Below are 20,102 nucleotides of genomic sequence, written 5' to 3' on the forward strand. Positions count from 1 at the left end.
AATAGACGAGGTGTTACTTTGGAAGAAGTTCCCAGCAGAAATTAGCATTTGATGCCAACCACTTGTATAGTGAATGACTGATACAGTTAACCCAGACCTCAAACTCCACCAATCGCATGCGTTTTGTATTCACTCCTTCAACTATCAAGGGCTAAAATTGACTCTTGCTGTTCTTGCTGTTAAAGGTCTGTCCCACGAGCATGCGACTCCATGCGGCAAGCGCGACCTAAAGGGCCGGTCCCACGAGCATGCAACTCCATGCGGCAAGCGCGACCTAACGTGGTCGCTTGAGCCGTACGGCCTAGCGGGGCCGGTCCCACTTCGATCGCCGGAGCCGTATGGAGTTGTGCGGAGCTGGTCCCGACATCGCGCGGGGCTCCGAAAAACTGACCGTGTTCAAAAATTCCGCGCGGCAACGGCCTGCCGGCCCGCAGCCACCTCGACGCCGTACGTCACGTGCGAACTTCCCGCGGACTTCGCTCGAACTTCATGTCACTCACTCGACCTCCGCGCAGCCCCCGCTTCTGGTTTGGTCGCGCTCGCCGAATGCAGTCGAATGCTGGTGGGACCGGCCATTTAGGTCGCGCTTGCCGCATGGAGTCGCATGCTCGTGGGACAGGCCCTTTAGAGATTCCAGAGATATTTATACATTTTCTGATGTTTCAATCTGTACACGCGAAGATATCGACAATGAAGATTTTACCTGATCTTTTGCCTTTCAACTGCCAGGCGAAGCTCTCTATTGTCAGAGTCTTCATCCAGCACAGGGTTACTCTGGGAGACCCATGCAAAACCTATAATGCCATTCTGTACATCATTTCCTGCAGTTTAAACATATTAAGAAAAATAATTATGCCAAACTGAGATGATGTATTTTTAAAGAAAACTGGGAACTTGGACATGAAGAGTGGCTAAAGTCAGGGCAGGGTCTGTACAGTGTTCCTTTCAATTTTGACTGGAGGCTGAGCGTGTACAGGAATTCTGCTGCTGATGACTCAGACGGACTGAGGGATCAGTTGGTCTAAATGTAAATCTATGATCTTACTCTGTTTGCTGATAACTGGCACTGAAACATCGAATGCATTCACCTCTCTATGAAACTAATGGGTTAACAATCCCCCTTCTGTTAAAGGTGAATGACAGACACTGGTACTACAAAGAGCTCTATCAGTGAAGGATCCCAACACACACACACGTGCATGGTTACAGTGATGTTGACAGCAATGCAAAGCACCCCCTGACCTCCATTGACAGAGCAGCTATGACTGGCATAGATGGCACACTTTCGGAAACACTTCCTTATTGAGATGTGGACAACTCGCTCTCCCTCTTATCAAGGTTCGAGGCCAATTGCTCCCTGAAGATTCAGGATGAAATCCCCTCCATCAAGAAGCCTTTTCCCAGTAGTTTCCCAGTAGGGGAATATAATTTAAAAAAACCTCAATGTCAGAACAACTCTTAAAAGTATGTGCATAGCAATCTGTGGTGTGAATTTGTGGAATGGGCTGGAACAGGAGATAAAACTTAGCACAAACATAATTCAGTTTAAAAAGATGTACAAAAACACTTTTTTAAAAGGATATTGGGATGAGGATAGGTGATTGTGAGTGGGATATTTGTTATACTGATTGTATTGGGAAGGGTGATTATAGGGTGATGGATTGTATATATGACTAAGATACAGTATAAGTACAGATAAGATATAGTATATGAGGGGTTTTTTTTCTCTCTTTTTTTGTATAGCTTTGTAAATATTTGATTAGTGTATAAATGTAAATAATTTGGTGTACATATAGCTGCTATATTTGTATAAGATAATTACAAGCAGTTGAATAAGGGGTGGGAATTAATAAGCTTTGGCTTCTTCCTGCTCCTTTTCGGACACATACGATTTCATTTATTTATAGATATTGTTTATGACACTTTATAAATATTCTTGTTTTGTTTTTTTGTATGCTGTTTCACACTTGCTTTTTATTCTTTTATTCTGTTCGAAATAAAGAATTAAATCATTAAATAAAGTTTCCCTGCTCTCTATAAACTCTGCCCAAATTCCCAATCATGTTGCTGACAAGGAGAGTGCCTTCCAAAGATGGTTTGTGTGGAAGCAGCTGGTCCAGGCTGAAATATGGTCATCTTCAGCACATGGCACAGAACTCCCAATAGACCTCACTAATATTAATCTTGAAAGCAGCGAACCCTTGGACCACCAGACCAACAGGCAGTGGGAATATATCTGCTATGAGCTGATGATCCATTGAAGTAAAGTGGGAAGGAGGGAATCCTTCATAATTTGAGGAAGGACATCCTTGTGATTGAAACAGTGCAGCGTAGGTTCACGAGATTGATCCCTGGGGTGACGGTACTGTCATATGAGGAAAGGTTGAAAAGACTAGGCTTGTACTCACTGGAGTTTAGAAGGATGAGGGGGTATCTTAGAGAAACATATAAAATTATAAAAGGACTGGACAAGCTAGATGCAGGAAAAAATGTTCCCAATGTTGGGCGAGTCCAGAACCAGGGGCCACAGTCTTAGAATAAAGGGGAGGTTATTTAAGACGGAGGTGAGAAAAAACTTTGTCACCCAGAGAGTTGTGAATTTATGGTATTTCCTGCCTCAGAGGACAGTGGAGGCCAAGTCACTGGATGGATTTAAGAGAGAGTTAGATAGAGCTCTAGGGGCTAGTGGAGTCAAGGGATATGGGGAGAAGGCAGGCACGGGTTATTGATAGGGGATGATCACAATGAATGGCGGAGCAGGCTCGAAGGGCTGAATGGCCACCTCCTGCACCTATTTTCTATGCTTCTATGTTGTAGATCACATCCATGACACCCAAACAACAGGAGATTATGCAGTTCCAGATTGCAAAATTGCCAGCCGATATGCACTAAAATAATTGAATAACAATGAGTTACCCAAGATAACTATCTTCATAAAAGCCATGAGTCCATGCTCATCTTTTCCTTCCACAATTTGTGCACCTCCACCGGGATCTGTTAGATAGACAAAAAAAAATTCTTGTCCCTCTGGTTCATTGTCATCGAAAATGTGGATGGATATATCGATTTCCTTTTCCTCATCTTGTAGAGTAACATTCAAAGCTTCATCTTCAAAATCCTCTCCCTCTTTGGCCCAGGAGAGAGTAGAATTTTGCTGGCTGGTTTGAAAAGGGGTTTGTTGTGTACCACTTCCAAGCTTCTTTTCTCCAAAGGTGACAACACTCACACTGACAATGCCAGTGAATCCCAGAGTCCTTCGGATATGAAGCATTACATTTACCGTCTTCCCATCGGTGCCCTCTAAGGCGTGTATCACAGTGGGACCGATACTTAAAACACCCCTGGTGGCATCATTGGCAATAATCGTTATAGATGACACACTAAAGTTTGGATTCAAGTAAGTTTGTTCTTCTGTATTATTTGGCTTGTAATCCAGAACTTCAATGCTGGACAAATTTAAATAAAAAACTTCATCTGGTTCTGGAATGTGATCATTGATGATCAACAGATCAATAGTAGTTTCAGTCTGATGTGAAGTAAAGACCAGTTCTCCTCTTTGGATGCATTCAAAATCTTCATCAGGTTTGGCACTACCTGCTGTGGTACTGTAGGTCAATTTCGTTTTGTTGCCGCGGAAACCAAAGAGTCTCTGAATATGCAAAGTAGTTACTCCTACATCCTCTCCTATTCTGATCTGCCTTGAATGAGGGGCAAGTTGAAAGACTCCAAACGGCTCAATTTCAGCAACAGTGAATCCTGATCTAAAAAGAAATAAACAGCAAGAAAGTATAAACCACCATGTCTAGGTAGATACCGTTGGAAACACGTGACAATTGCAACAGAAAAGTCCCACACATTCATTTATCCAAGGACACCCATTCCCCAATGGTATTTCGTCCAACAGTCTGGAGTTATTCCTATGCATCAAGCCCTCTCTATGTGAAAAAGTTGATCTGATGTTGATTGTAAATTTGAAATGAGGTGCCCCTCGTGAAGCCTTTGATAAGATGCTGCACGTCAGGCTGCGAGGGAAGATGAGAGCCCATGGTATTGAAGGGAAGATATTTTCATGGATAGCAAGTTGGCTGGAGGGCAGAAAGCAAACAGTTGCAATAAATGGGGCATTTTCAGGTTAGCTGCCAGTGACTAGTGGAGTTCTACAAGGGTCAGCACTGGGGCCGCTGCTCTTCATGTTGTATATTAATAATTTAGACGAGGGGATTGAAGGCATTGTGGCCAAGTTTGCAGATGATGCTAAGATAGGTGTAAGGGCAGGCAGTGTAGAGGAAACAAGGACTCTGCAGAAGGACTGGGACAGGTTAGGAGAGGGGGCAGAGAAGTGGCAGATGAAATTCATAATAGCAAAGTGCGGAGTCATACATTTGTTAATAACCACCGGGTGGCGCCGTACATGGCAGCCTTGTCAACAGCCAGTCTCGTCCCTTCATTCTTTTGTTGTTTATAGTCAGTTTTTACTTGTATGTTTTAGTGTATCTATAATGTTTGTATTATATGGGGGGTGGGGGGGTTTGGGGGGAAACGTTTTTATCTCTTCCCTCGACGGAGATGCAACATTTGCCGTATCATATCTCCGTCCACACTGCGGCCTTAACATCGGGGAGCTAGCGGTCCCTTTGTTAGGGATCGACTTCCGGAGCTGCAACCGCAGTAGCTTCGACTGCCCTGATAGCGGGAGCCTCGATCACCCCAATGCAGGGGATTCAATCACCGACTGCGGGAGCTGCGATCTTCCATCACAGTGGGGAATGCCGGGTCGCCGAAAACAAGATGGATGCGCTTCCTGCACTGGTGGGGAATCGGAGGGAATGCCGTGAGTGAGGTGATCTCAGTGTTTGCAGGGACATCTCCCCATGAGGACATCCTGGAGTCTGGAGCGAGTGTGAACGACTTTCTGACTGTTCGAGCTTGACAGGGACTGCAGAGAGAGTGACAGCGGTCGGTACAACTCTGGTCACATCACGCTGAAGAAGCGTGTGTGTGTGTGGCCCGGACATTGAACTGATGGTTGTGAGTCTCCGCTTATGCTGTGTGCCCTGGGGATTCTCACACGCCGCTGCTTAAGTCTATGTTTAAACTTTATGTAGTTATGTATCTTGTTGCTTTTTGTTGTATGACTGTATAGTAATTCAAATTTCACTGTACAATCAATCAATCCATCAGATTTATTCATCACGTACATACACAATAAAGTGCAGTGAAATGAATTTGCCAGCAGCGGTACAATAAAAAAAGAACACACAATACACAATAAAATGTTAACACAAACATCCACCACAACATTCTTCACTGTGGTGGAAGGCACAAAGTACAGTCAGTCCTCCTCCATTTTCCCTTGTGGTCGGGGCCATAAACCTCCGCAGTTGCCGCTGCGGGCGGCCAGATGACAGGCCCTCTCGTCTGGAAGGTAAGTCCCAAATTGGTGCTTTCCTACCGGAGATCACGGCTTCAGGATGACGTAGGCAGCAGGCCAACGGTCGGAGCTCTTCTCCAGGGATTCCCAGCGTGGGATCCCGATCCAGATGGTACAGAAGTAAGAATAAAAGCGTAGATTATTTTCCAAATGGAGAGAGAATCCAGAAATCGGAAGTGCAAAGGGACTTGGTAGTGCTGGTGCAGGATTCCCAAAAAGTTAATTTGCAAGTTGAAGTGGTAGTAAGGAAGGCAAATTCAATGCTAGCATTTACATCAAGAGGACTGGAATACAAAAATAGAGTTGTAATGCTGAGGCTCTATAAGGCACTGGTCAGGCCACATTTGGAGTACTGAGAGCAAATTTGGGCCCCATATATGAGGAAGGATGTGGTGGCTCTGGAGAGGGTCCAGAGGAGGTTTACAAGAATGATTCCAGGAATGAGTGGGTTACCATATAATGAGCGTTTGACAGCACTGGGTCTCCACTCGCTGGAGTTTAGAAGGTTGAGGGGGGGGGCCTCTTTGATACTTACAGAATAACGAAAGGCATAGAGTGGATGTGGAAAGGATGTTTCCACTGGTGGGAGAGTCTAGGACCAGAGGTCATAGCCTCAGAATTTAAGGGCGCTCTTTTAAAAAGGAGGTGAAGAGGAACTTCTTTAGTCAGAGGGTACTCATCTGTGGAACTCATTGCCACAGATGGCTGTGGAGGCCAATTCAGTGGACATTTTTAAGGCAGAGATAGGCAGAGGCAGTGACTAGTGGGGTACCCCAAGGCTGCAGTGACTAGTGGGGTACCCCAAGGCTCAGTACTGGGACCCCAGCTATTTACAATATATATTAATGATCTGGATGAGGGAATTGAAGGCAATATCTCCAAGTTTGCGGATGACACTAAGCTGGGGGGCAGTGTTAGCTGTGAGGAGGATGCTAGGAGACTGCAGGGTGACTTGGATAGGCTGGGTGAGTGGGCAAATGTTTGGCAGATGCAGTAATAATGTGGATAAATGTGAGGTTATCCATTTTGGTGGCAAAAACAGGAAAGCAGACTATTATCTAAATGGTGGCCGATTGGGAAAGGGGGAGATGCAGCGAGACCTGGGTGTCATGGTACACCAGTCATTGAAGGTAGGCATGCAGGTGCAGCAGGCAGTAAAGAAAGCGAATGGTATGTTAGCTTTCATTGCAAAAGGATTTGAGTATAGGAGCAGAGAGGTTCTACTGCAGTTGTACAGGGTCTTGGTGAGAACACACCTGGAGTATTGCGTACAGTTTTTGGTCTCCAAATCTGAGGAAGGACATTATTGCCATAGAGGGAGTGCAGAGACGGTTCACCAGACTGATTCCTGGGATGTCAGGACTGTCTTATGAAGAAAGACTGGATAGACTTGGTTTATACTCTCTAGAATTTAGAAGATTGAGAGGGGATCTTATAGAAACTTACAAAATTCTTAAGGGGTTGGACAGGCTAGATGCAGGAAGATTGTTCCCGATGTTAGGGAAGTCCAGGACAAGGGGTCACAGCTTAAGGATAAAGGGGAAATCCTTTAAAACCGAGATGAGAAGAACTTTTTTTTCACGCAGAGAGTGGTGAATCTCTGGAACTCTCTGCCACAGAGGGTAGTTGAGGCCAGTTCATTGGCTATATTTAAGAGGGAGTTAGATGTGGCCCTTGTGGCTAAGGGGATCAGGGGGTATGGAGAGAAGGCAGGTACGGGATACTGAGTTGGATGATCAGCCATGATCATATTGAATGGCGGTGCAGGCTCGAAGGGCCGAATGGCCTACTCCTGCACCTAATTTCTATGTTTCTATGTTTCTATAAGTTTTTGATTAGAATGGGTGTCAAGGGTTATGGGGAGAAGGCAGGAAAATGGGATTAGGTGGCAGAGATCAGCCATGATTGAATGGCGGAGTAGACTTGATGGACTGAGTGGCCTAATTCTACTCCTATAAGGTGTGAACTTGTACTATTCTAAATTGGCATTTTAAACAACCGTGTTATATTTCACTGTTGTATCACTCAGGCTTGTGATTTCCAGGTTTTTCCTGTTCGATCCTCTTCGAAAGAATTATGACACTAGGATTATTCTCATGGCACTAGGATTATTCTCATGACCCCTCCCTCCCCAATTGTTTACCCAGCCACAATGTGTCTGCACGCAGAAATGAGCATAAATCATCAAAGACCCACACCACCCTAGCCACACACTCATTTCACCATTGCCATCGGGAAGAAGGTACTGGAGCCTGAAAACTGTAACGTCCAGGTTCAGGAACAGCTTCTTCCCTACAGCCATCAAGCTATAAAACACAACAACAAATAAGCTCTGAGCTCTGAACTGCAGAAGACTATATTATTATTGCACTATACTTGCTATTTATTGAACTTTTTTTTTTTTTTTCTCTTCCCCATTAAGTACTATGTTTACATGTTCACATATTCTGTTGTGCTGCAGCAAGTAAGAATTTCATTGTCCCATCCGGGACATGTGACAATAAAACACTCTTTACTCGTGACTTAATTTCAATGTTGAATATGACTCAGTTATAAATGTATGATCAACATCACCATAATTCAATTCAATTATTTTTTTATTCACTGTAATATTTTATTTGATTACAGACTGCTATTTTGTTCCGATTGGCTATTTCATGCCAACTATTTATACTCCTTGATCCATTTTTAGCTACTTCTCAATGTAAATCATTACCACATTTTTGTCTGTTCTGTGTAGCAAATTATATTTGTCCAAACTAAATTTAATCTGCCACTTTACTCAATTTATCCCATCTCACTATAATTTCTAAACTGCTTCCTCTGATTCGACAGTTCCCTGGAGTTTTGTATCACTATTATTTAATGAAATTCTTAATAATTCTGGCAATTACCCCAATCTATATTTGATGTGAACTGAATGAAGTTAAAACGTTTATTAATGCAGCTGAGGCTTATCTTTGGGTTTTTAACCTACTATCCAACCAATTCTGTTTACAGGGCTGGTTTTCCAAAATTTACCCCACCACCCCACCAGATACTCAGTAATTCACGTCTGGTTCTTTCCCTTTGGAATACCAACATCTCAAACTTCACAGAAAAATATGGGTATTTCACAGTAAATATGATTAAAAGGCAAAATAGCGTAAATGATGGAAAACTGGCATCATAGCAGAGCATACCAGCCAGGCAGCATCAGTGGAAAAGAAACAGGGTTCATACTTCAAGGCAATGATTTTTCATTAACCCTGATACAATGTTGATCCCAGGAATGAGTTGGTTAACCTATGAGGAGCGTTTGTCGGCACTGGGCTTGTACTCGCTGGAGTTTAGAAGAATGAGGGGGGAACTCATTGAAACATACAGAATAGTGAAAGGCTTGGATAGAGTGGATATGGAGAGGATATTTCCACTAGTGGGAGAGTCTAGGACTAGAGGTCATAGCCTCAGAATTAAAGGACATTCCTTTAGGAAGATGAGAGTAATTTATTTGGTCAGAGGGTGGAATTATTTGCCACAGAAGATATATTCTTGATTAGTATGGGTGACCACTGCCGAGTCCATCACCGGCTTTGACCTCACCACCGTCGAAGGGATCTAAACACAGCGACGAATAAGCTCTGAACTCTGAACTGCAAAAGACTATACTATTATTGCACTATATTTGTTATTTATTGAAAGTTTTTTTCTCTTTCCCCATTATGTACAATGTTTACATATGCACATATTCTGTTGTGCTGCAGCAAGTAAGAATTTCATTGTCCCATCCAGGACATATGACAATAAAACACTCTCGAATTGTCTTGACTTGACTCTTGTGTCAGGGGTTAGGGGGAGAAGGCAGGAGAATGGGGTTAGGAGGGAGAGATAGACCAGCCATGATTGAAGCGGAGAAGACTTGAGGTCAAATGGCCTAATTCTACACCTATCGCTAAAGGGCCTTTCCCACCAGCATGCGACTGCATACGGCGAGCGCAACCAAACGTGGTGGCTTGATGCGTACGGCCTTGCGTGGCCGGTCCCACTTCTATCCACAGATCCGTCTGGAGCTGGCCTCGACATCATACTCACCAATCAGCTGGGCAGGAGGAGGGCCGACTGAATTTGGACGTCGCACGGCGTCGGGCGGTTACGTCAGCACACAACGGCACGCCGGGCGGTGACGTCATCGCGCAACGCCATGCAGTAGGCGTACGCCATCAATACATGGCGTACGGCATCGAGACGCTGCGTACGGCATCGAGACGCTGCGTACGGCCTCAATGCGGCTGCAGGCCGACAGGCTGTTGCCACGCGGAATTTTTGAACACGGTCAGTTTTTCAGAGCCCCGCGCGATGTCCGGACCAGCCCCGCATAACTCCATACCGCTCCGGCGATCGAAGTGGGACCGGCCCCGCGAGGCCGTACGGCTCAAGCGACCACGTTAGGTCGCGCTTGCCGCATGCAGTCGCATGCAGTCGCATGCTGGTGGGACAGGCCCTTTATTTGCTCATGACCATATGAATGTCGGTGCAACAGTTGTCTAACTGGTCAATACGGGTCAATGTGACTAGCTTAGATGGGCATCTTGGTCGGCATGGACAGCTTGGCCCGAAGGGTCTGTATCCATGCTGCATGACTTCATAACTCTATAAATAAAAACAAACTGAAAATACTGGAAAAACTCAACAAGTCAGGATCGTCTGGATAAAGAGCAACAGTTCACATTTTATATTGAGTACTGCTCAAGCAGAATAATTATTGCCAGTTTCTCCAGCATTTTCTGTTTTTATTTCAGAGTCTCAGCATCTGTACTTATTCATTAACAATCAGAGTTTAAATCTCAGTGTGGCATTTATGTAATTTAAATGTATTTAATCAGCATTTTGGGGAATATGTAATTTTTATTAATGTTGATCAGAATTTCAATTTTACACATATTGATATGGTACTAGAAGACAGTGCGATCGATAGTGAAGTTCAGCTCCAGATTATCAAAAGTGGGCCTACTCTTTCTCTAATTTCGTATAATCTCAGTGAAAACATACATTTATTGTCTTAATTGTGAGGCAGTAATTTGATCCTGTTGGTTTCTTACTGTTGCCAGAACTAGAAAAATAGACAAAAGAGGGCACAGAAAAAAAAATCATTAGGATGTTGCCAGGACTGATGGTGTTGGGTTATACGGAAGACTGAGGAGGCTAGGTTTATTTTCGCTGGAGTGAAGGAACTGGTTGGCATGAACAAGTTTGACCACTGGACAAAGTTTGCCTTCCTTACACAGCCTGGCTTATATGGATCTCCAGACCCCTCACATGTGGCTGACTTTATCATGGCCTAGCAAGTCACTTAGTTCAAGGGCAATTGGTGATGGATAATGAATGCTGATCAGTTGCGTATCCCAAAAAAATGAATTTAATAAAAATCCCAGGAATGGCTTGGTTAAATAAATATAGTGTAATTAATGCATTAAAGATGCAGATACCTATTCATAATGACGCTCTATAATATAACTAATGGGTTATAATTCATTCCTACCTTAGTTCAGCTTTACCAGTAAAATTACTGTGTACCGCAACCAGATGAATGGCAAAAGATTCCTCGCCCGTGAAGTTAGTAGTTGGTACGGTGAGTAACAATGGCTTTCTTTTTTCACCATGGGAAAGGACAATTGAACCTGATGTAAAGTCATTAAGTTACTGCATTAGCTTGGGGAAAACAAATTTGCAGAACCATTATTAAAGGACAAAAACTGATAATAGTGTAAAATATGGATTCACAAACAAAAGGCAATTGTCCCCAACTGCTACTTTATTTCAATAAACTAATAATTATAGACTTCTGGTCTATAAGAGCTTCCAATGACTTGATGTCTAATAGAAAAACAATTGAGGTAATACAAAGTTTGCACTTTTGCATTTGCATTACTGTGCTACATTTGCAGACAGGACAAGTCAGAAACTCTTGCAACGATGTGGTTGCAGCATCTTTCATTCAAAAGCAGACTTGCTTACTGGTACCATCACCTGCATTTTGTTACTGCAGATTATTTAAATAGATGTTAATATGAATACTTCAATCATTCTTTCTATTCAACTTGCTTTCAATACATGTTTAAAATGTTCTTCAATCCAATGTTGCCAATATTTAGAAAGACATTAAAAATGATATACTATCGCATTTAGTTTTCCAAGCGTGATATGAATACAATGAGGACTTATTCTGAGAATCAACAACCACAAACACTACCAGAATTGAGCCCAAGGAAGTGCTGGCAAAAGTTCAAAACTAGTTTGAGACATGAATGGCGACTTGAATTTGTAAAGGTCCTAAAATCTGTTTAAAATTATAATCTGGTATAATACAGGCATACCCATAGCTTTGTTCATTGTACATGAAGAACACAGGAAAGTTATATATTACATGTAGAGCATAACCTTTTTGATCCCAACATTTTTCCTTGAGTTTTTTCCACAAACACAATCTATTTGACCTGCTTGCAACAGTGTCTCAATGAAAGACTAAACTACTTCACGTAATTCTTCATTTGGATCTTTTCTTTTGAAAAAAGTAAGAATGTTTCCTGAAATAATGCATTTAAATTGAAGAATTCTGGAAAAAACATCTTCAGATGGATCATTTCTTTAAAAAAATTAAGCAGTTTTCCAGAAATAATGCATTTAAATTGAAGAATTCTGAAAAAAAAATCTTCAGATGGATCATTTCTTTAAAAAAAGTAAGCTGTTTTCCAGAAATAATGCATTGAAATTGAAGAATTCTGAAAAAAAAGTCAAAGTCATGGATAGATGAATTGATCATGTATTAAGTCTGGTAAATTGTGACCAATTGCACTTACCAAATGCAGGTTTGACATAGCCATGCGTAAATCCAACAGGGCCCTTGTCATTGGGGTAGCCACTTCTCCACTCGATAACAACAAGCCCATACACACCATTCCGTGAGATGACAGCCCAACATGTGCCAGCAGAAATATCTGAGACTTGAAGTACCAAAGAATCAAAGCCAACCTAGAAAGAATATTCAGCAATCAGTGGCATAGGGCAGGGGTAAACAGATCACGATTTTCCGGAATTAAGTATTCAACAGGTATGTCAATGCAAATACTCAGTAGGTTGGGCACCATTTTGCGAAAAAAAGTAAATGTTTCAAATTCAAGAACTTTCACCAGATTTTTACCCAGTCTATAAAGAAAGACAGGATAGACTTGGCTTGTACTCGCTAGAATTTAGAAGATTGAGTGGGGATCTTATAGAAACTTACAAAATTCTTAAGGGGTTGGACAGGCTAGATGCAGGAAGATTGTTCCCGATGTTGGGGAAGTCCAGAACAAGGGGTCACAGTTCAAGGATAAGGGGGAAATCTTTTAGGACCGAGATGAGAAAAACATTTTTCACACAGAGAGTGGTGAATCTCTGGAATTCTCTGCCGCAAAAGGTAGTTGAGGCCAGTTCATTGGCTATATTTAAGAGGGAGTTAGATGTGGCCCTTGTGGCTAAAGGGATCAGGGGGTATGGAGAGAAGGCAGGTATGGGATACTGAGTTGGATGATCAGTCATGATCATATTGAATGGCGGTGCAGGCTCAAAGGCAGGTGCGAATGGCCTACTCCTGCACCTACTTTCTATGTTTCTGTGTTTCTATCAGAATAGGTGCTGGGATCCTTGTTGTTTATGATATAGATTTACAATGTGGATTTGAAAGTAAGAGGTGGTAAGAGTAATAGAAGTAACACCAAAATATGGCGGTGTTGCTGATAATGAAGAAGGTTTTCTAAGACAGCAGCAGGAGAAAGATCTGATGGAATTTTGGGTGGAACATTGGAAGATAGAATTTAATCACTATTCTATCAATTTAATCAAACTATTCATCATGTATATAAACGACATTTGTAATGTGTCCAATGCCTTGAGGTTGGTCTTGTTTGCAGACGACACAAATATTTTTTGTTCTGGGGAGAATTTAAAACAACTGCTGGACAAAATAACAAAATAAATGGGCAAACTGAAAACATGGTTTGACAGGAACAAAATATCATTAAACTTGAGCAACACCCAAATAATGTTATTTGGTAATTGCAGAGCAATTACACAAGCAAATATAAAGATAAATGAGGTTGAAATTGAACGAGTTCATGAAAATAAATTTCTTAGGGTTATAATGGATGATAGAATCAGCTGGAAATCACACATTAAACATGTACAATCCAAACTGTCAAAAAGCATTTCTGTATTACACAAAGTTAAGCAGGTTCTGGATCACAAATCACTCCGCATTCTCTACTGTTCACTAATCTTACCCTATTTAAATTACTGTGCAGAAGTCTGGGGCAATAACTATAAAAGTTTGCTATATTCATTAACTATTCTGCAAAAAAGAGCAATACGTATTATCCACAATGTCAGGTATCTGGGTCACACTAATCCATTATTCTTACAGTCAAAATTATTAAAATTAGAAGATTTGGTTGCATTTAAAACAGCACAGATAATGTTTAGGGCCAAAAATAAAAACTTACCTGGAAATATACAAAAACTATTCAATGAGCGAGTGGGGGGGGTTATAATTTAAGAAGAATATTTAATTTTAAGGTACAAAGAGTCCGCACGACCAGAAAAACTTTTTGTATTTCGGTCTGTGGAGTAGAATTGTGGAACAGTTTGAATGCATTTCGTTGTCTCTGTACTGTACACTGACAATGACAATTAAATTGAATCTGAATCTGAATCTGAATCTGAATGTGGAGTTAAAGCTGTGAATGTCCTTAAGGAAAGATTAAATAAATGAGTGTCCAAAGTTCAAAATGACATACATGAAAAAACATTTTTTTCACAAGGTACAGGGATGCCCATTTAAAAGTGGGATGTGGTTGACATAGCGCTGGAACAAGGGGTTAATGCCCAAAATTTATTTATTATTTTATTTATTATAAAATTTATGCTTTTTTAGGGAATACAGTAATTTCATTACATATTACTTGTATGTGTATATTTACTAGGCTGAACATGTGCCATTGTATAGTATATCCAAACAGCGCCAAAATATATTATGTCTGTATGTAACACCTCTCTAAAAATGGTATATCTGTATATATATGTCTGGGCATCTCTAAAAATTATTATTTATTAATTAATTATTATTAAATATGGAAGAAGGGTTTAGGGAGAAGGGGTGAGATTAAATAAGTTATTCTTCTTCTCACTCCTTTTCGAGCTTGTAAAGAAAAAGTGTTGGACATTTAAATGTTGCTTTATGCTTTCATGCTTTGCAAATATTCATTGCTGTTGCGAAATATTTGCCTGGAATCGGTCCAATTGTTTAGGGACTAGTTTCGATTTTAACAATTGTCTGTCTATTTATTTCCTATACCTTATGTCATTTTATCCTTATTCAGAACAAATAAAAACAAATCCACCAATCAATGGAAATCACACACAGCCAGTCTTGAGATAATGCAATTTTTGGGGAGTCAAATAGGTCTATCCCTCTCATCATTTAAAAAATATCAGTAAAAAGTAGAGTCCTCATGAATGTTGTTGAACAGGATCTTGGGATTCAAGTCCATAGTTCTCTGAAAAGAGACACACACAAAGATACTATTGTGCAGAAGGCACATGACAGTCTTGCCTTCACAGTACAGGGTATAAAATATAAAAGTCGGCAATCATGTTTCAAACTTCACAAAACATTAATTTGACTGCACTTGGTTCTGCATGGTACACTATAGGAAGGTCATGGTTGCACTGGAGAAAGTTGTAGACGAGTTTCACCTGACAGGCAGAAGGATGAGAGGATATCTTTAAAATTCTTAAGGTTTGGACAGGCTAGATGCTGGAAAAATGGTTTGATGTTGAGGGAAGTCCAGAACCAGGGGTCACAGTTTAAGAATGAGGGGTAGGCCATTTAGGACTGAGATGAGGAAAAACTGTTTCACCCAGAGAGTCGTGAATCTGTGGGATTCTCTGCCCCAGAAGGCAGTGGAGGCCAATTATCTGGATGTTTTCAAGAGAGAGTTGGATATAGCTCTTAGGGCTAATAAAATCAAGGGATATGGAGAAAAAGCAGGAACGGAGTACTGATTTTGGATGATCAGCCATGATCATATTGAATGTGGCTGCTGGCTCGAAGGGCCAAATGGCCTACTCCTGCAACTGTTTTCTATGTTTCTATGTCTCCGTTTCGATGACATTGGAGAGGTTAGGCTTTGGATAGGCTGGGTTTGTTTACACTGGAGCAAAGGAAGCTGAGCCGTGATCTGCAGAGACAAATGTACCATTTTCACCATAAACCTATGCCCTCTTGTATCAAAAACAAGAGGGAATAGGTTTATGGTGAAAATGGTACATTTTAAAGGGGATTTGAGGGGAAAGGATTTTTTTGTACAGTGTCTTGTCTTCTGGAACTAATTGTCAGGGTAGGTATAGAGTCAGCTACCATTACCACATTTAAGAGAGATTTAGACCAATATTTAAATAGACAAGGCATAGAAACAGCAAAACTAAAGCAGGCAAATAGGATTAGTGTATATGGCCAAAAAGGATCAGCATGGGGTGATGGACTCTCCGTTGCCGAACCAGCAGGTCGAGGAACAGCTTCTTTCCGGCGGCTGTCACTCTACTCAACAACGTACCTCGGTGACTGCCAATCACCACCCCCCCCCCCCCCCCCCCCCCCCGGACACTTATTATTATTTATTCAAATCGTTTGCTATGTCGCTCTTCAAGGGAGATGGTAAATGCATTTCGTTGTCTCTGTACTGTACACTGACAATGACAATTAAAATTGAATCTGAATCTGAATCTGAATCTGAATCGGACTGTAGGTCCCGGTTCTATGCTGTACAACTTTGTGAGTCTATGGAGGCCCAAAACACAGCAGATGCTGGAACATGGAACAAAAATCAAACCACTGGAGGAGCCCTGAGCGTCAGACAGCATCAATGGAAGGAAATGGACAGGGGAAGGGTCTTGGCCCAAAATGCTGCCAGACCCCCGAGCTTCTTCAGCAGTTTGTGTTTTTGCTCTGTGGCACTATGCTCTGAAACATGAACTATTTCCCTTTCCACAGATGCTTGATGAGATGAGGCTTTGCATCATTTTCAGTTACTATTTCAATAGACAGTAGGCTATTTGACTCTTCCAGCCAGCACCGCCATTCAATGTGATCATGGCTGATCATCCCCAATCAGTACCCCGTTCCAGCCTTCTCCCCATATTCCCTGACTGCTTTTTTTAAAGAGCCCTTTCTAGCTTTCCCTTGAAAGCATCCAGAGAACCTGCCTCCACCGCCCTCTGAGGCAGAGAATTCCACAGACTCACAACTCTCTGTGAGAAAAAGTGTTTCCTCGTCTCTGTTCTATATGGCTTACTCCTTATTATTAAATTGTGGCTCCTGGTTCTGGATTCCCCCAACATCGGGAGCATGTTTCCTGCCACTAGTGTGTCCAAGTCCTTAATAATCTTATATGTTTCAATGAGAATCCCCCTCATCCTTCTAAACTCCAGAGTGTACAAGCCCAGCTGCTCCATTCTCTCAGCATATGACAGTCCCGCCATCCTGGGAATTAACTTTGTAAACCTACGCTGCACTCCGTCAATAGCAAGAATGTCCTTCCTCAAATTAGGGGACTAAAGCTGCATACAATACTCCAGGTGTGGTCTCACTAGGGCTCTGTACAACTGCAGAAGGACCTCTTTGCTCCTATATTCGATTCCTCTTGCTATAAAGGCCAACATACCATTAGGTTAGGTGTCCCCCTCCCATTAGTACGGAACATTTGCATTTTTCAGCTTGAAATTGTGCAATATGGTGCATACTGTAGCGAATCTTTTAACTTACACTTGAATGCAATATATATGCTTTAAATTGGATTGGAGCGTTTTTGAAGGGGGAGGCTGTGCGGTCACTGATCACTTGCCTTGGGGGTACCCGGTGAGGTAGTAGAGCAACTGAGTGGGGAGAGGGTGTGGAAGAAGGGTGTCCCCTCTCCCAGGGTAGGAACATTTTGCAATTTGACGTATTAAAATCATGTTTTAGTGCACTGTAGAAGTATGATTTCAATGTTTTTTGTATGAAGTATTTTTAAGAGGTAACTTATTAAGGGGTATCTTTATCCACACAAAGGGTGATGGGTGTATGGAACAAGCTGCTAGAGGAGGTAGTTGAGGCAGGGACCATCCCAACATTTAAGAAAAAGTTAGACTGATACATGGATAGGACAGGTTTGGAGGTATGGACCAAAAGCAGGTAGCGTAGCTGGGACATGTTGGCGGGTGTCGGCAAGTTGCACTGAAGGGCCTGTTTTCACACTGTATCACTCTATGACTACATTATACCTCCACCATGCATGAATGCTTCAAAATCAAGTGATCGAGTTTTATTGCCATATACTCAAGTATAGAAACATAGAAAATAGGTGCAGGAATAGGCCATCGGCCCTTCGAGCCAGCACTGCCATTCAACATGATCATGGCTATTCATCTAAAATCAGTACCTCTTTCCTGTTTTTTCCCCATATCCCTTGATGTCGTTAGCCCCAATAACTAAATGTAACTCTCTCTCGAAAACATCCAGTGAATTGGCCTGCACTGCCTTCTGTGGCAGAGAATTCCACAGATTCACAACTCTCTGCGTGAAGAAAGTTTGTTCTCATCTCAGTCCTAACTGCCCCCCCCCTTTATTCTTAAACTGTGACCCATGGTTCTGAGCGCCCCCAACATCGGGAACATTTTTCCTGCAGTTACAGTAAGTGAAAATCTAGCAGGCAAGCAGGATGCTTTCACCAACCACCCCCATTTGAAGTCCACTATCTTCCACCGTTTCTACCCAGTGCTTGGTACTTACTTCCAGCAGCCACTGGTTGTCCTCCAGGATGCACCGAGCCGCAGCCTGATCCATGCCGGTCACCTGGGCGAATTCGGCACAGAGACTCTCACGGCAGCGGCGCAACGCTTCGACGCCTCCGACGGCCCGGGACTCTTGCACTGAGGCTGCTCCATGGCCGGAGCTGCAGTGAGCGACTCGCCAGCCCGGAAAACACTCGCCAGCCCCGCTCCCCGTCCGCATCTGTCCCCGCCGCTGCTTCTGCTTCCAACACCCGCGGCCCATGCAGTTGATATGAGTTTTGAAATTTTCGTTGATCACAGAATTTCTCACAACAGAGCGAGAGAAATTTGTGATCAGCGTGAGAATTTGGTGAAATGCGTGATTCTCACGCTCAATGCATGGGAGTTGGCAGCCCTGCCTCTCTATCCCCCTCTCCCTCTCCCCCCTCTCTCTCTCCCCCTCTCTCTCCACTCTCTCTCCCCTCTCTCCACCTCTCTTTCTCTACCCTCTCTCCCTCCCTCCCACCTCACTCTCATCCCTCTCTCTGCCCATCTCTTCCACTCTCTCTCTCTCTCTCACCCCCTCTCTCTCTCCTCCCCCCCTCTCTCCTCCCGCCCCTCTCACTCTCTCCACTTCCCTCTCTCTCTCCCTCCCTCTCTCCCCCTCTCTCTCTCCTCCCCCTCTCTCCTCCCTCCCCTCTCCCCCTCCCTCCCCCCCTCTCTCCCCTCTCTCTCTCTCTCTCTCTCTCTCTCTCTCCCTCCCTCTCTCTCTCTCTCTCCCTCTCTCCCCCTCTTCTCTCTCTCTCTCCTCTCTCTCTCCCTCTCTCTCTCTCTCTCTCTCTCTCTCTCTCCCTCTCTCACCACCTCTCTCTCTCTCTCTCTCTCTCTCTCTCTCTCCCCCTCTCTCTCCCTCTCTCTTTTACCACCCCTCTCTCTTCCCCCTCTCATTCCCTCTCCCCCCCTCCTCCCTCTCTCCCCCTCTCTTGCTCTCTTCCCCCTCTCTCTCTTCTAGAGAGTATTGGGGAGAGAGAGAGGGAAGGGATCTCCCCCCCTCTCCCTCTTCTCTCTCCATTCACGCCCCCTCTCTCCCTCCGCTCTCGCTCCCCCTCTCCCCCCCTCTCTCTCCCCCCACTGTCTCCCTGTCTCCTTCCCCCTCTCTCTCTCTCTCCACCTCCCTTTGAGAGTCTGTCCCTTCGGCACAGAGACTCTCGCGGCAGCTGCAGCAGCGGAGCTTCCGACGGCTCCGTGGCCCGGGACACATGCACTGTCCGGAGTGCTCCATGGCCAGAGCTGCAGCGAGCGACTCGCAGCCCCGCAAACACTCGACAGCGCCGCAAACACTCGCAAGTCCCCGCTCCCCGCGTCTGTTCCCGCTGCTGGTGCTGCTCCCATCCCTCCCCCAGCCCCGGCTCTCCAACACCCGCGGACCATGCAGTTTATCCGAGTTTTGAAATTTTCGTTGACCACTGAGCGTGAGAAATTTCTGATCAGCGTGAGGGCGTGAGAGTTTGCTGGAGGGCGTGAGTCTCACGCTCAAAGCGTGAGAGTTGGCAGCCCTGTTTATGCTCTTATTCAAATTTATTTTTTAGGTTATTACAAGTCAATAAATTGTTAGAATTCATGTTCCATTTCTCAGCTCTGTCTTTAGTTTAGGATGAGGGGGTGATCTTATAGAAACATATAAAATTATAAAAGGACTGGACAAGCTAGATGCAGGAAAAATGTTCCCAATGTTGGGCGAGTCCAGAACCAGGGGTCACAGTCTTGGAATAAAGGGGAGGTAATTTAAGACTGAGGTGAGAAAAAACGTTTTCACCCAGAGAGTTGTGAATTTATGGAATTCCCTGCC

General features: G+C 43.4%; 1 protein-coding gene across 1 annotated transcript in view; it reads right to left on the reverse strand.

Annotated features, from left to right (window-relative positions):
• The window catches only part of LOC129695907 (adhesion G-protein coupled receptor V1-like), a 491,758-nt gene that overhangs the window by 197,536 nt on the left and 274,120 nt on the right, over nt 1-20,102 (reverse strand). The window contains exons 72-75 of the mRNA XM_055633356.1: nt 12,268-12,439; nt 10,950-11,088; nt 2,917-3,761; nt 704-821 (exon numbers count right to left, since the gene is read on the reverse strand). Of these exons, the coding sequence (XP_055489331.1) occupies nt 704-821; nt 2,917-3,761; nt 10,950-11,088; nt 12,268-12,439 (1,274 nt within the window). The remainder of the gene's footprint in view (nt 1-703; nt 822-2,916; nt 3,762-10,949; nt 11,089-12,267; nt 12,440-20,102) is intronic.

This window comes from Leucoraja erinacea, chromosome 3 (assembly GCF_028641065.1).
Source record: "Leucoraja erinacea ecotype New England chromosome 3, Leri_hhj_1, whole genome shotgun sequence".
NCBI classification, from domain to species: Eukaryota; Metazoa; Chordata; class Chondrichthyes; order Rajiformes; family Rajidae; genus Leucoraja; species Leucoraja erinaceus.